The sequence below is a fragment of the Astyanax mexicanus genome, chromosome 17, assembly GCF_023375975.1.
Source record: "Astyanax mexicanus isolate ESR-SI-001 chromosome 17, AstMex3_surface, whole genome shotgun sequence".
Taxonomy (NCBI): domain Eukaryota; kingdom Metazoa; phylum Chordata; class Actinopteri; order Characiformes; family Acestrorhamphidae; genus Astyanax; species Astyanax mexicanus.
In genome coordinates this window covers 45668561-45684193 of record NC_064424.1, presented here as the reverse complement: position 1 = coordinate 45684193, position 15633 = coordinate 45668561, and the positions used below count along the sequence as shown (strand labels likewise).

Here is a 15633-nt window from a genome sequence, read left to right as displayed (position 1 = left end):
GCAGTTTTTTGCACTAGAAATGCGCACTCTCTTCGCTTTTAGACTCTTTGGCCCGTTTTTCTGCGCTAGAAATGCGCACCCTCTCCGCTTTTAGACTCTTTGGCCCGTTTTTCTGCGCTAGAAATGCGCACCCTCTCCGCTTTTAGACTCTTTGGCCCGTTTTTCTGCGCTAGAAATGTGCACTCTCTCCGCTTTTAGACTCTTTGGCCGTTTTTCTGCGCTAGAAATGCGCACCCTCTCCGCTTTTAGACTCTTTGGCCGTTTTTCTGCGCTAGAAATGCGCACCCTCTCCGCTTTTAGACTCTTTGGTCGTTTTTCGGCGCTAGAAATGTGCACTCTCTCCGCTTTTAGACTCTTTGGCCCGTTTCTGACACCTAGCGTTCAAACTTTAAATCTCACATTATAAAACCTGCTTAACAGCGGGCCAACTTTCATTCTGTTTCTAAAATACCTCACGGGCCGCTCCAAAAAAGGAAACGCGGGCCGTAGCTTGGAAACCCCTGATCTAAATGGTTTGATTGCTTAAATAATCCAATGGTTACCAACCAAAGCAAACTCTGGATGATGAGAACATCCACACTGGACTAAAGCCGAACAGGCTACTCAGGCTTACCCAGAGTTTGTGTTCGTAGTAGAAAGCGTCGAGCAGCTTGACGATGTAATGATGGTCACATGATGCCAGGATGTCGATCTCCACCATATAATCCTCCAGCTCCTCCTCACTTTTGGTCTCGATCACTTTGGCAGCGGCCAGCACGCCAGTTTCTTTATTCTGGGCCTGAAAGACAAAAACATTTGTCATAATAACATTTTTTTTGTCTTTACATATTTAACAGCTTTCTTAACAGGGTTTTTTTTATTGCAGCTTTACAGTGTGTTTAACCAGCAGTACAGTGGGGTTCATATTTTTGTTACTCGTTTGCTTTGTTACTTGTATTTAATTCAGCAAAATTAAGCAATTCTACATTAAAATGCTTTACACATGCTTGCTTCACCTAAATTACAAGCAATATAAACAGCTTACATGGTGAATATTTGCCCTTTACCTTTCTTATGTTACATTTCTTTCAAAAAGTGCTACTCTTTTTTTATTAGTTTTTTAATAAAATGTAAAAGAAAATGAATTAAACTCAAGATATGAGTAGAAAATTTGTTTAGTTTCAAATTTACAAATGAAGCAATGTTTATTAGCCCTTGGCCAAACATACTGTATGTAATATAAAAGGTTGGGGGGGGGGGGTGTACAGTGTGTGTTTATCGAAAATGTATTTTGATCCCACAGACCCGAACACCACACAAGGGTTAAACATCTCTACAGGTCAGTAGATCCACAGAATTGAGTATACATGTAAAACCACTGTAAAAAAGTACTGCCTATGTATGGAGGAGCTGCTGGATAAACCAGCTTATGTTAATGTTTTTTTTTTTTTAGCCAAAGGTTTTTGAACACTACCTAGCAACCAATTAGCAACACATAAGCAACATTTTTTTTTTTTTAGATATGATAGCATTTGCCTGGAAACCACACTTGCAAAACCTTAGCAACTACCTGGAATACCTTAGCAACCACTTTAGATATGCAATCAATGCAGTAGATCCAAACGGGTTATTTTTTAAAAGCATGTTTTATAGTATATTAAAGATCTTTAAAAAAAAAAAGAGAGACAAATTTATCCAAAAGCAGTGTGTAAGACTGGTGGAGGAGAACAAGATGCCAAGATGCAAAAAAAAAAAAAAAAAAATCACACTGTGATTAAAAACTATTTGGGTTATTCCACCAAATATTAATTATTTTTGAACTCATAAAACGCTTCATGAATATGAACTTGTTTTCTTTTGCATTATTTGAGGTCTTAAAGCTCTGCATCTTCTTTGTTATTTCAGCCATTTCTCATTTTCGGTAAATAAATGCTCTAAATGATAATATTTTTAATTGAAAGATTTTGGGAGAAATGTTGTCTGTAGTTTATAGAATAAAGCAACAATGTTCATTTTACTCAAACATAAACCTATAAATAACAAAATCAGAGAATCTGAAGTGGTCTCAATTTTTTCCAGAGCTGTATAAATGTATATAGATAGATATTTTAAATATATTTAGACACTTTTGTAACATTCAGGGTGAAAAAACGAATGAATGTACATAAGCTAAGGGTAAAATAAAGAGTGGAATAGCTTCAAGAGCTTGTAAGAGTTCAGCAGCCAGAAGAGCGCACAGGAAGTCATCTGATTTCTGAGCAGTAAAACACACAGTTTGTGGTTTGTGGGAACACCCATGTTTTAGTCACAGAGAGAGAGACTACTGAAGGCTTCAGCTGTTGTTTGAGGTGCTGAGAGGAAGTTAAGAGTTGCAAAACTCGCCTAAAAACAGGCTAAAAACAGGCTGAAAACAGGCTTCAAGTCCAAATTCACCCAATGAAACTTCATGTTCACTTCCCTTCAAAACGAACAAACTAACGCTTCACTTCAACCCTCACACACACACACACACAGCCAGCGTGAAAATCTGTCCATTCACACATTCCCTCTGAAAAGCCACCAAACACACACATTTCTGAATGTGAAATTCTCCTTCTCATTTAATTAAAGGAGAACTCTGGTGTAAAATGGCCTTTTGTTGTAGTAAAACATGATAAAATGTACTTTGATACCTTTGATGAATAGCACACCTCCATTCTCCCACAACCTTCAGAGATCCAGAAATTTTAAGTTTGTCCAAACACCCTTTAGACTGGATGATATGGAGCATAATTTACCCTGATAAATCGCTTTTTACACCGTTATCCAGCAGCTCAAAGTAACTTCACACCTCCTTACTAGAATCCGGAGAGCCCTGATATTTAAAAAAACATTTAAAACGAGGCATTAATAACTTAAAAAGTGCTTAAAAAGAACCTTATTAAAAAACACTGTTTACATCTATATTACGCTACTAGCTTCAGCTCAGAGCGCCGCCATCTTTGTACTGATAGTGACATAGACATATATATACATAGTTTCCGCATAGCCTGCCTCCTGGCGCCGGCTGTTACACTATGCAGAGTCTATTTATATATGTCTATGTCTATGTTGTGAGTCTATGTATATATATATATGTCTATGTTATTATCAGTACAAAGATGGCGGCGCTCTGAGCTGAAGCTAGCATAATATAGATGTGAACAGAGCTTTTTTTTAATAAGCTTCTTTTTAAGCACTTTTTAAGTTATTAATGCCTGGTTTTAAATGTCAGGGCTCTCCTGATTCTAGCAAAGAGGTATGGATCTACTTTGAGCTGCTGAATAATGGTGTAAAAAGTGATTTATCAGGGTAAATTATGCCCCGTATCACCCAGTCTGAAGAGTGTTTGAGCAAACTGTTAAATTTTCTGGATCTCAGAAAGCTGTGGGAGAACGGAGGTGTGCTTTTCATCAAAGATAAGAACTTTTTATCGTGTTTTACTACAACAAAAGTACATTTTACACCAGAGTTCTCCTTTAAATGTTTCCCTCAGAACCCACCCAGACAAACAGGGACCCTCATTAGTGTTGCCAACTCCTCAGTAAGGAAAGTAGCTATTGGCTGTCCTAAAAGTCGCTAAAAGTCGCTAAATGACGTCTTATCGCTAATCGCCTAATTTGCACAATACATATTTTTTGAAGATGTAAAGGATTAATGTTGTGGAAGAGTAAAAAGAGAGTAAAAAACGTCATAAATATGTTAGAAATGTTACAAATGAACTCAAACAAATGAACAACTTCTGTTGCTTTTTAAACAGGCAGTCACTTCTCAAAATAACTTCATATTTACGTAAATTACATAAATACGTTTTTTGCCGTGTTGTTAAATGTTTTTCAGGTTTTTTTTTATTTTATTTATTTGTTTCAAGTTTTCTTAAGTTTCCTTTATTTTCAAACCTATTATAGACAAATTGATCAATGATAAGCTAGCTAGCTAGGTGTTTAGCTTTTTAGCAGTGTGGGTGTGCTCTGACTGCTCTGCTCTGAGTGAGGCGGGGCTAACGCTGAGGACAATAACTGAAGAGCGTGTGTGTTCATCTCAGAGTCGCCAAAAGTCTCCAATAACACCATAAAAACTCGCTAGATTTGTCGCTAGTTGCTTTTTTACAAAAAAAGTCACTAGAGGGTCGGAAAAATCGCTAAAAACATAGCGACAAAGTCGCTAAGTTGGCAACACTGCCGCTCACTCTCCGGCTGAAGGGTGTTTAGAGCAGCAGTGTACTGCCGGAGTGTGATTTGTGCTGGAGCACACACACACACACACACACACACACACACACACACACACACACACACACACACACACAAACACACAAACAGACATAACACAGCCTGTGGGTTTGAGTTACCACGACTCAAATTAAAAGCTTGCTTAACCTCGATTTAACAAGAAAAGAAACTCCACACACCCTGGAAGAGCTGAGGAACTGCTGTAAAACCCAGCACTCACAAACACAACAGGAAACAATGCACTGCAGTATTATTAGATTTCAGAAAAGAAAACAAAAAAGAGACAGAAAAACGGCAAAAACACAAACACTTTTTCTTTTTTACCCTTACCCTTGTTTTTGATCAGAGTTTTGAGCAAGAGGAACAAGTGAAATACTTTTCCTAAACATTGGGACAACCTTTTATGCACCAGATATACTAGTGCATCTCAAAAAATTAGAATATCATTGAAAAATTACTTTATTTCAGTAATTCAGTTGAAAAAAATGTGAAACTCATATTATATAGATCTATTTTAGGCATTTATTTATGTTATTGTTGATGATTATGAAGTTTATAGCCAATGAAAACCCAAAAATCAGTATCTAAGATAATTAGAGTATTATAGAAGAACAATTGGTACTTTTGGCAGTGTGGGCAGGGTGCCAAGTCCTGCTGGAAAATGCAATCCTACATCATCTACATAAAAGTTGTCAGCAGATGGAAGCATGAAGTGCTGTAAGATTTTATTTTATCCCAAAAAATAAAAAAAAAAGCAGCAAATGGCTGAAGCTTTTGTGAAACTATTCACAAAACACTGATGTATGGAAATGACTGTAAGTGAAAACAAACCAACTATAATAAGCTCCTCCCCCAAACAACCACAAAAATGCACTAAAGTACAGTGTACAGTGTGTGTTTATGGAAAATGTGTTTTGATATATGTTTTTCACAAAAAATGAGCCAATGCCAATGAGTTTGAGTTAGAAAAAATATTTTTTTAGTATCATTTGATGAAAAATGAAAACGGGCCCTACAGAAGCGAACACCACACAAGGGTTAAGCTTCCGTTTTGCTTTTCCCTGCTTGTTTTCAATCTATTATATTGAAAGTAAAAGTGTGTCACATTATTTTTAAGATTTCTCAAGATAATCTCCGGCCAATAGAAGCACAGCACTTACCAGCAATGTTTTAACCTGCTTCATCTGAGAATTCCAGACTTCCTGCACTGTATGAATGCCCTCACTAATCACAATGACTGAGCTATATTTACACCCACAGACCTTCAAAATCTCGCTCCAACTCATCCTGAACAACAGCGAACAAGTGGGGAAAAAAAAGAAAGAAAAGAAAAAGACACATAAGGCTGAAATAATGCGCTGCAGATTTGTTTTAGGAAAGCAGGGATTTATCCTAATGGCACCCAGGTGTATCAGAGTCAGAGAGGCTGAGGTCATAAACAGGAAATGAAGGATTTTCACTCATCTCTCGGGTGCAGAAGCTCATAAATCCATCCAGCTGACGAGCTCCACCTGTATCCCCTCAGCTCAGAGAATACTTCAGGGGATAATCTCTTCAAATCGAGCATCAGGACCACAAACACACACCCAAATCCACTTAAAACACATCACAGGATTAGGCCTGGTTTAGTAAACGGGCTGGGACGGTACCTGGGGAAGACCTAGTGTCACTGAGGACATTCTCAACAGTGAGGTTTCAGTAAAAATAAATAAATAAATAAATAAATACCTTTTCTTTGTACTACTTGGATGTTGGGGTGGGATGTTGGCTGTTGGATGTTGGGAGGATGGATGTTGGATGTTGGGTGGGTGGGATGTTGGGTGTTGGGTGGGTGGGATGTTGGGTGTTGGGTGGGCGGGATGTTGGGTGCTGGGTGGGCGGGATGTTGGGTGCTGGGTGGGCGGGATGTTGTTGGGGCTGGCTGGATGTTGGGTGGGCGAGAAGTAGGCTGTTGGGTGGATGGATGGATGATGTTGGATGGATGAATGTTGGGTGGGTAGATGGGTGGAGGGATGGATATTTATGGAAGGATTATGTTTGCTGGATGGATTGGTGTTGCATGGGTGGGTGGTAAGTGCTTGTTGGATGGGTGGTTGGTTGTTGGATGGGTGGGTGTTTGGATGTTGGGGATGATTGAGATGGTTGTTGAATTGTTGGGTTGAATTGTTGGGTGGATAAGAAGGTTGGTGGTTAGGTAGTTTGCATGGGTAAATAGTTGGGAAGATGGGTGAGTAGATTGTTGGGTAGTTGGGAGGTGGTTAAGGGGATTTCAGAAGTTGGATATATAGGCAAAAGTATACCCTAAACTGATGAATCAGTTTAGTGCCTTTCATGACCTGGGGCATCAAGTCTGAATCAGTAAAGTGATTAAACATTTGGTAAGGCTAGTCGCACTGGGGCACCATCGTGTTTAGGTAAGCCATGCTCCTCAACTCTTGAATTATGCTGCTGAAAATATAAGCTTAAGTACACAAATTAAAAAAGGCTAAAACCATTTAATAACTGCATATTATAATTGGACAACTATATCTAAGTATGTAAGTAAATTGCAGGTATGTAAGTGTGTAAATTGACAGCAATAAGGGTTAAAGGACAGTTCACGTCTGGTGAGTGAGACCTCAACCCCACACCCTCATCACAGGCCCTTATCACTGGAGCCCCACACACACACACGGGTCAGAGAGATTACACCCAGCCCTCCTGTTTCAGAAACATGTGATTTCACCAGCCCAGCTCCGGAGGATCACACTTCCCTCAGCGCAGGTTACTGCGGGCCAGCAGCACTTCCCCATTCTGCCGGTCTACACTTCAGAACACACACACACACACACACACACACACACAGCTGATCCAGGGACAGGCCCAGAGTTCACTCCACAGTGCTGTTTTCACTGAATGTGCTTCTTCAATAATTAACAATTGCACAATTACACTTCTTTAAATAGATACAAACACACACCTCCCACCAGCAAACACACAGCCTCTCGATAAGGCGACACTTCTTTAACCTTTAACTGTAAATTCTTCACTTTATTACTGGTGTGCCCCACCAATCCACCAATAAACTGAATGCAATAAATGAGATGGGTGGGACTGTAGGTAGTTGGAAGTGTGGGGTTAGGTAGATTTGGAGGTTGAGTGGGTGGATGGATAGCCAGGAAAGTGGGTGGAAAGGTAGTTGGAAAGGTGGGTGGCTTAGTAGTTGGGAGTGTGGGCTGGTAGGTGGTTGGGAAGGTGGGTTGGTAGGTATTTGAGAAACCAGGTAGCTTGGTATTTGGCAAGGCGGATAGTTAGGTACTCAGGAAGGCAGGTGGGTAAGTATTTGGACAGCCAGGTGGCTTGGTAGATGAGAAGGTGGGTTGGTAGGAGGTTTGGAAAGCGAGTGGCTAGGTTATTGGGAGGGCAGGTAGCTTGGTAGTTGCGAAGGCTGGTGGGTAGGTAATTGGGAAGGCTGGTGGGTAATTGGGAAGGCAGGTAGCTTGGTAGTTGGGAAGGCTGGTGGGTAGGTTATTGGGAAGGCTGGTGGGTAATTGGGAAGGCAGGTAGCTTGGTAGTTGGGAAGGCTGGTGGGTAGGTTATTGGGAAGGCTGGTGGGTAATTGGGAAGGCAGGTAGCTTGGTAGTTGGGAAGGCTGGTAGGTAGGTAATTGGAAAGGCTGGTGGGTAATTGGGAAGGCAGGTAGCTTGGTAGTTGGGAAGGCTGGTGGGTAGGTAATTGGAAAGGCTGGTGGGTAATTGGGAAGGCAGGTAGCTTGGTAGTTGGGAAGGCTGGTGGGTAGGTTATTGGGAAGGCTGGTGGGTAATTGGGAAGGCAGGTAGCTTGGTAGTTGGGAAGGCTGGTGGGTAATTGGGAAGGCAGGTAGCTTGGTAGTTGGTACGGCAGGTAGCTTGGTAGTTGGGAAGGCTGGCCGGTAGGTAATTGGGAAGGCTGGTGGGTAATAGAGAAAGCAGGTAGCTTGGTAATTGGGAAGGCTGGTGGGTAATAGAGAAAGCAGGTAGCTTGGTAGTTGGGAAGGCTGGTGGGTAATTGGGAAAGCAGGTGGGTAGGTAGTTGCGAAAGCAGGTGGGTAGGTAGAAGATGGGTAGCTTGGTAATTGGGAAGGTGGCTTGGTTAAGTGGCTTGGCTGGGTGGGTGGTATTAAAGGTAGGGGGTAGGTATTTGGGAAGATTGTGGTAGGTAGGTTGAAAGGTGGGTGGCTTAGTAGTCGGGCAGGTGGGTGGGTGGGTGGATGGTTTGGGTGGTAGTAGTAAGGTGGAAGGGGGGGGGGGGGTTAGGTGTTATGATAATATTACTGTCACAAGACCAGTTTATGATAAAGTAGTACTATAATACTGATAAACTAGGAACATAATAATATAATTACACCCATTAAAAGAGCAACACATTTGGTGGGTGGGTGGGTGGCTTGGAAGGCAGGTGGGATGGGTAAGTAGGTATTGAATGAGATTTAATGAAAAATTTAATGAAATAATTCATTTATATATCGCCACTATTACACAAAACCTTCTTAACGTTTAAATGGAAGTTAATATAAAAAGATTTAATCTAAGTAAATTTGGAGCATTTCTACTGGTCCATTCATTATGAAATTCTGAAAGAGTGCATAGAATAATTGCCAGATTTATATTATGTTGAACCGTAAAAAGCAGCTGATCATCATCCAATAAAATACTCGCTATAGAGTAATGCAATAAGAACAGTGTGTAAATCCATTCATTCTCTAGTTAAATGACATTAGCGTGTGATCACCACAATCCTGTGGATGAACAACTTACAGTCACATGACGCGCTCAAGAGAACACACTGACACCAGGATATTGTATCCGGCACCATGTGAAACACCCGTGTGTGACATCACTAAAAGAAGATCAGCTGTGTCACCTTCACACCCGCAGGCTGAGTCACTTCTTCAGCTTCACCTTCATAGAAGAAAACACCAAAATATGGGTGGAACCTTCATAGACACCACCAATCAGGGCTTAGTGAGCGTACAACGTACTTATTTATAAAGGTCATTTTTCAATAACGCAATATTAAATGTCCAAAAATGTTATAAAATGAAAATAAATGTAAAAAATGTAATGACACCAACAGCCCCGCTACAAATTCAGCAGGTTTAAGCTGCTAAGCTGCTTTTTTATGGTCAGGTTGGTTAAAAATGGTCCATGTCCATTCATCCAGGTAAAAACATATAGCCTATACTGGTAAACTAGCTGCTTAACCAGCTATTGACCAGAAGAGTTTGTGCTGCATTTGATTTTGGTCATGCTTGTCCAAGTACAATATCAATATTTGATTATTTCCTATTGTATTCTTATTGAAACATTGGCGCTCTAAACTCTCTAAGACTCGCCCCCAACTTAACTTACTAAAGTTACTGCTATATTACTCCACATGGTGGAGCTACTCAAATAAATAGGGTAAACCTGCGATGAAGAATATTGTGATAATAGCATAGTATTTTGTTCGGAAAGCAGCCTAATAAAATGTTCATGTTTTCATTTAAATATTAAAATGTTTATGCTTAATTTATTTTATATTATTATTACATTATTATATACAAAAGAGACAGGGCTTTGTTTTCAATTGTTTCAAGATGTATAAAACTGTTGTATTTATACAAAATAAAACTTAATATAACATTTGTCGCATTAAAATATATATATATTTTTTGGTGATACTGCCAAGAACATCATCATTGCAAAAAATAGGCTAAAATACTGTGATATTATTGTTCAAGCTAAGCTTACAGTAACTACCGTAACTTACTGTATAAATTATAAGGCGCAAACATCTATTTTCTGGTCTGTTTTCAAACATAAGGCGCACCAGATTATAAGGCCCATTAAGCGACACTAGTAAGGAACAGGGGTGTCACCATGTTTTCCTTCTAATGTAGCAGGTCTTGGGAGGGGATGCTAGTAAATGCCACTCAATAATGCTATACTGAGGAATTCTAAATGTTCCAGTAACCCAGGGAGCTATTAGCTAGCGGTTTATCCCAGGTAGCTTGTTTTAACACAGTAAACACGCAGACTACAGTCCAATATACTCATCTAGAGCTAGGGCTGCAGTTAGCGGCTAATGCCAATGCTGCTGCACCCAGCCTTAGTGCTGGGGAATCTTCACTGAAAGTCCTGTATAATGCTGCACTTCAGCAGAGAGGCTTTACTGCTCCTTAATACCTGACTTTTAGAATTCATACATAAAACGCACCGGATTATAAAAAGAACTGGCAATTTTGGAGAAATTAATGGAATTTATATGCGCTTTATAGTGCGAAAAGTACAGTACACTACGTTATGCAAGTTCTAGCATGCTGATCTTTGTAAACAAGGTAAAGCACAGCAGTTAGCAGACTGAACACATTTGTGAAAAGTGGGAAATTTATGCAAACTAGATTTCTTTTATTCAAACTATTCCTTTACTGTCTGACTTCCTCTTTGAAGAAGAGCCAGGCAGCCCAGAACAGTTCAGGAGTTCAGGAAGTCTTCCGAGATTTCGGCCCACGACTTCCTGTAGCAGCGGCCCAGGTGTGGAAAACAGAGGGGGGATTTCATTGTTTAGGATTTTCTCCAGAGACACGGAAACTTTTACTCGAGTTGTTTACAGCTGGAAATATATAAAACCTTCCAAAACAGAGCGGCTGATATTAAAATAGCTATAATCCACAGAACACTCAGAACACTCTCTTTATTAGAGCTATGTATTAGCAAGAACCTGCCAATACAAAAAATATCATTATACAAGAGATATGATTAAAAATATGGCAATATATTTAGATATTGTAAGCAAGGAGATATATTGCAATTTTTAAAGAAACACATTTTTGGGAAAAGAAGGCCTGTCACGATAAAAAAAATCTGGCGAATAATATATTATTCCAGAAATTGTTGCGATAAACTCTATTATTATGGTGATTTTAAGTTCATTTAAATGCCATCGACATGAAAATAGAATAGCATAAAAGCATGTACACTCCTAATTTGTAATGAAATCATAGTTTGAGAAATATAGACTTTATTCTTTCTCTACTGCAGAATTCACATTTATTGAAGCACTGATTGGTCATTTAGTATAACTGGCTAAAATACTATTAATACTATTTCCACTCATACAAGACCAGAATTCCATCTTTTTGAATGGGAAAAGACCAACATATTCTAAACTGAAGTTGTACTATAATTTCAACAGCCACTAAATTCATGCTAAAATAATAAAAAAATAAAAATCATGAACAGTTGGTTGTAATTGGCTCCATAATGCACGAAATACCTGATTTTCTGTTGGACTGCTACACTTGCGCAGATCTCCATCAAAGCCAGTTTCCCCACTAGCATGCTGACCCTAATTTATGTGCAACATAAACAGCAAGCTGACTGGCTCTTTTTGTTTAAGGGCACGTCTTTATCCTTAAATATTAGCATTATGAGAACTCTTCTCATTTACATGCTCTATAAAATCTGAGAAAATAAAATAAAAAGTTTACTGTTTTCCAATCAGAACCATGAGATCTGAAGACAGCTTTAGCAAGAAAATTTGGATCTAAATGAACCAAAGTAAATCAGGAAATCTTTATATTTAAGCCATTTGTTAACAAAAAAAAGTCAATACTTGCAATACCTTAATATATTTTTATTTGTTCTTCATACTGTTTCAAAATGTCATGATGAATGGAAAAACTGAAATGCTCCAAAACACACACTGAGTGGTCAGCGCTCCAGATAAACATTGCAATAATTTAACATTAATTTAAAACATTTCCACTAAAATGTCAGTTAAAGACTTTACTACACCGGGTTTGACGATCATTTACTGGAGTTTTATGGTGAAATTAACCAAAATAATCCCTGAAATCTAATTACACTTTTATTTAAAGCAAACAGCCAGTCTAAAACTCTGGAATATCCATAACCGCTCATTAAAAATCCCCAAAAATAATCCCTGTATTTGTTTCTACCACAGTTTTAATCTCAGTCTGGTCTTCAGACAGTCTCAGTTCCTCCCTGCACTTTACAGTAAGTTGATTTTCTGCATTTCTGAAGCCTTACGATGAACAGCCTGAGGGCTACGAGTTCCTCAGAGGCCTGAATTCAGATCAGAATGATTCAGGAGGACCAGACTCCACTTCTTCTACTACTGCCGTCATTATTCCACATGATATTCCCACAAGGTCTGTCTCAAGGCCCGAGTCGCCCACAGCCTTGGAGGACTGAGCCTGAATGCAAACATCCTACAGAGCTGCGTAAGAAAGTGCTGATAGTTGCAACCTTGTTGATAGCTAACTGTGGTTTTACTATATATATATATATATATATATATATATATATATATATATATATATATATATATATATATATATATATATATATATATATATAAAATCAAGGTTATTAAATACAGTTTATCCTGTTTTTTTCTGGAGTAAAACTAGATTTTAGAGCATTACTGTAAGGATTTGACTGCATATCTCTGTCACAAAAATATTTTACTAATAATTTAGGGCCATATGGTCCATCAGGGTATGAATTCACACTGTTCTTACTCCCCATTAAATATGTATTAGTCACAGATTACATCTGTTCATTATCAAAATTTATTTTAAAATATTTTTTTATAAGTATCATAATATGTTGGATCTCAGACTTCCGTTACATTCTTTAACGCTCAGAGGAAAGCGAATCGACTCGGTTCTGATACATCAGCTCACAGATGCAGCCTTGTGCTGATCCACATCACTCTAGGAGTGATGAGGGGAAAGAAAGAGTGCCATCTACTGTACTGAACTGTCAAAAAAGCCTACACTGCCTACTATAAGCGGAATGATCAATTCTACTGTATTTTGTCTATATAGAAGCATCTAGCATGCAGCGTGGAGAGTGTCAAAACCAGAGCGAAAGTGTAATTTCCCCTCTTTATACTACAGGGTGTCGTTCAGCTCGTATATAAAAAGTCTGCACTCATTAACTGAAGGCGTACAGTGTTCACACACTGAGCACACACTGCAGTGTGGCTAAAGCGGCTGGTGTCAAATAGTCTTAAAGCTGTCTGATCAGTATCTTCAGACCAATAAAACATGTTCATACTAGCAGCTTTAAGAAGCACGCTGCATACTTCCTGTTCCCCCAGCATCCCTCAAATAACGCAGGGTAGCACTACTACAGAGTACTGTGTGCTTCAACTAATATTGGGGCTATTTTATGGTATTTTAATAATTACGATACTGATAGAGTTTTTTAATTTTACCAAATTAAAAACCTCTGGAATTTAATCAAGAGGAAGATGGATGATCACAAACCATCAAACCACCAAACTGAACTGCTTGAATTTTTGCACCAGGAGTAAAGCAGCATAAAGTTATCCAAAAGCAGTGTGTAAGACTGGTGGAGGAGAACATGATGCCAAGATGCATTAAAAAACTGTGATTAAAAACCAGGGTTATTTCACCAAATATTGATTTCTAAACTCTTAAAACATGAATTTCATGAATATCAACTTGTTTTCTTTGCATTATTTGAGGTTTCTCATTTTCTGTAAATAAATGCTCTAGTAAATGACAATATTTTTATTTGCAATTTGGGAGAAATGTCCGCAGTTTATAGAATAAAAACAATGTGGATTTTATTCAAACATAAACCTATAAATAGCAAAATCAGAGAAACTGATTCAGAAACTGAAGTGGTCTCTTCATTTTTTTCCAGAGCTGTACACTGTAATATACTGTATATATATATATATATATATATATATATATATATATATATATATATATATATATATATATATATATATATATATATATATTTTTTTTTTTTTTTTTTTTTTTAATTGTCCATATCGTCCAGCCCTACATAAATGTGCATCATTTTGCCAATACAGTTCTTGCAAACACACAGCTCTAATAACATACTGCATGTAAGATGCAAATACAAATAAGATGCAAATAAGCTTAAATTAACCTATTTATCTTAAGTTAAGGAGTTTATTGGTGGCCATGAGGACAAGAAGCCACTTCAGATCATAGAGCTGCCACTCCTTCCACCCACTGAAACTGCAGCAGATTCCAACATCCTCCCACCCGGCACTCGCTCAGCTCAGCTCTCACAGACTCGAGCGGAGAGACCACGCCGTCCCTGTTATCATCAGGATATAACTCATAGGATTTATCTCAAAACACACTAAAAACAGGAGCCTGAAAGCTAAAGAGCAGTCATCAGCTCTCCAGTCTGACCGGAGTAAATGATAAACCAGTAAAGTGGTGGAGGGCACTCGTCTAACATCTGTTAATCTTTATGTTAACAAAAGGAAACGAAGGAACAAACAAAAAAAAAAGAAAGAAAGAAAAACACATTATGCCACAGTTAGTTCGCACAGCGTAATGAGACTAAAGCCCTATGCAGATAGGATTAGCTTCTCAGGGGGTTCTGGGGTAATTTTCTCTTTAATGGGGGGTTTTGATCCTCTGTGATTTTATTCCTGTCCAGAACGATCATGTTTGTGTTTTTCTCAGACGTCCTCTGAGATAAATAATTACAGGCTGGATTATCTACTGTTTTTCTCTGAACTCCGTGCTCCTCCGGTAATTTTAGTCCCGTCCGGACGCACATCTCTGAGTTTTGTCTCCTCGTGTTTAATAAAATAGCTATTTGCCCACTTTGGGTGGGCGTTTCCACGGAGATCCATGTAAAAGAAACACAACAGCGAGTGGAAATGGAGGAGCTACTGAACGTGATGATGTTATGTGACAGAGAAAGCCTAAAATAATAAAAAACCTCAGAGGTCCTCCTGTTTTTTAACTGCAGTCCGGATGCAGTTGAGTTTTATCAGAAGTGAGTAGAAGTGTAAAATATTTTTCACAGACGTCCCCCTGAGAAACTAATCCCATCTGGAGAGAGTATGAGGTTTTGAATATATGCTGATATCTCACGGTAATGGCACTCCAGAAGCATGTCTGTAGGTATAAACCCACTAGAAACAACCAGAAATTGGAATTTTAAAAAATTTAAACATTAATTTGCACATAATTTCTCCAATGTTTCGCCTTTTTATGTGTATGATTAATTATTCATTTGTTTTTATATATTTTTTATATTTATTCAATGTACCAAAGTATTATTATGCCTGTTTGTTTAAAAAAATACATTTCTTTAAACATTTCTACATTTTTTTTTATTGCTAAACAGACAAACTAACCAATCTAACTCTGACATTTCTCTCTTCATCGGTCCAGTGGAGAATAACCCTGACACAGCAAAAACTACAGGCAGCCGGCCTGGTTTAGTCTCTCTCACTGAGGGTGACGTGACGTTATAACAGAACTGAGCACTCTCTCACTTATATGGCACAGAAAGTTTCAACCCAGTCAACCTGATGTAGAAAACTACCTCACTGCTCTACCTAAAAT

The 15633-nt window shown here is 38.5% G+C and overlaps 1 protein-coding gene across 1 annotated transcript in view; it reads right to left on the bottom strand.

The window, feature by feature from the left end:
* Positions 1-15633, bottom strand: part of stk10 (serine/threonine kinase 10) — a 74273-nt gene that overhangs the window by 55807 nt on the left and 2833 nt on the right. Inside the window, exon 2 of the mRNA XM_022676618.2 lies at positions 614-778. Coding sequence (XP_022532339.2) covers positions 614-778 — 165 coding nt within the window. The remainder of the gene's footprint in view (positions 1-613; positions 779-15633) is intronic.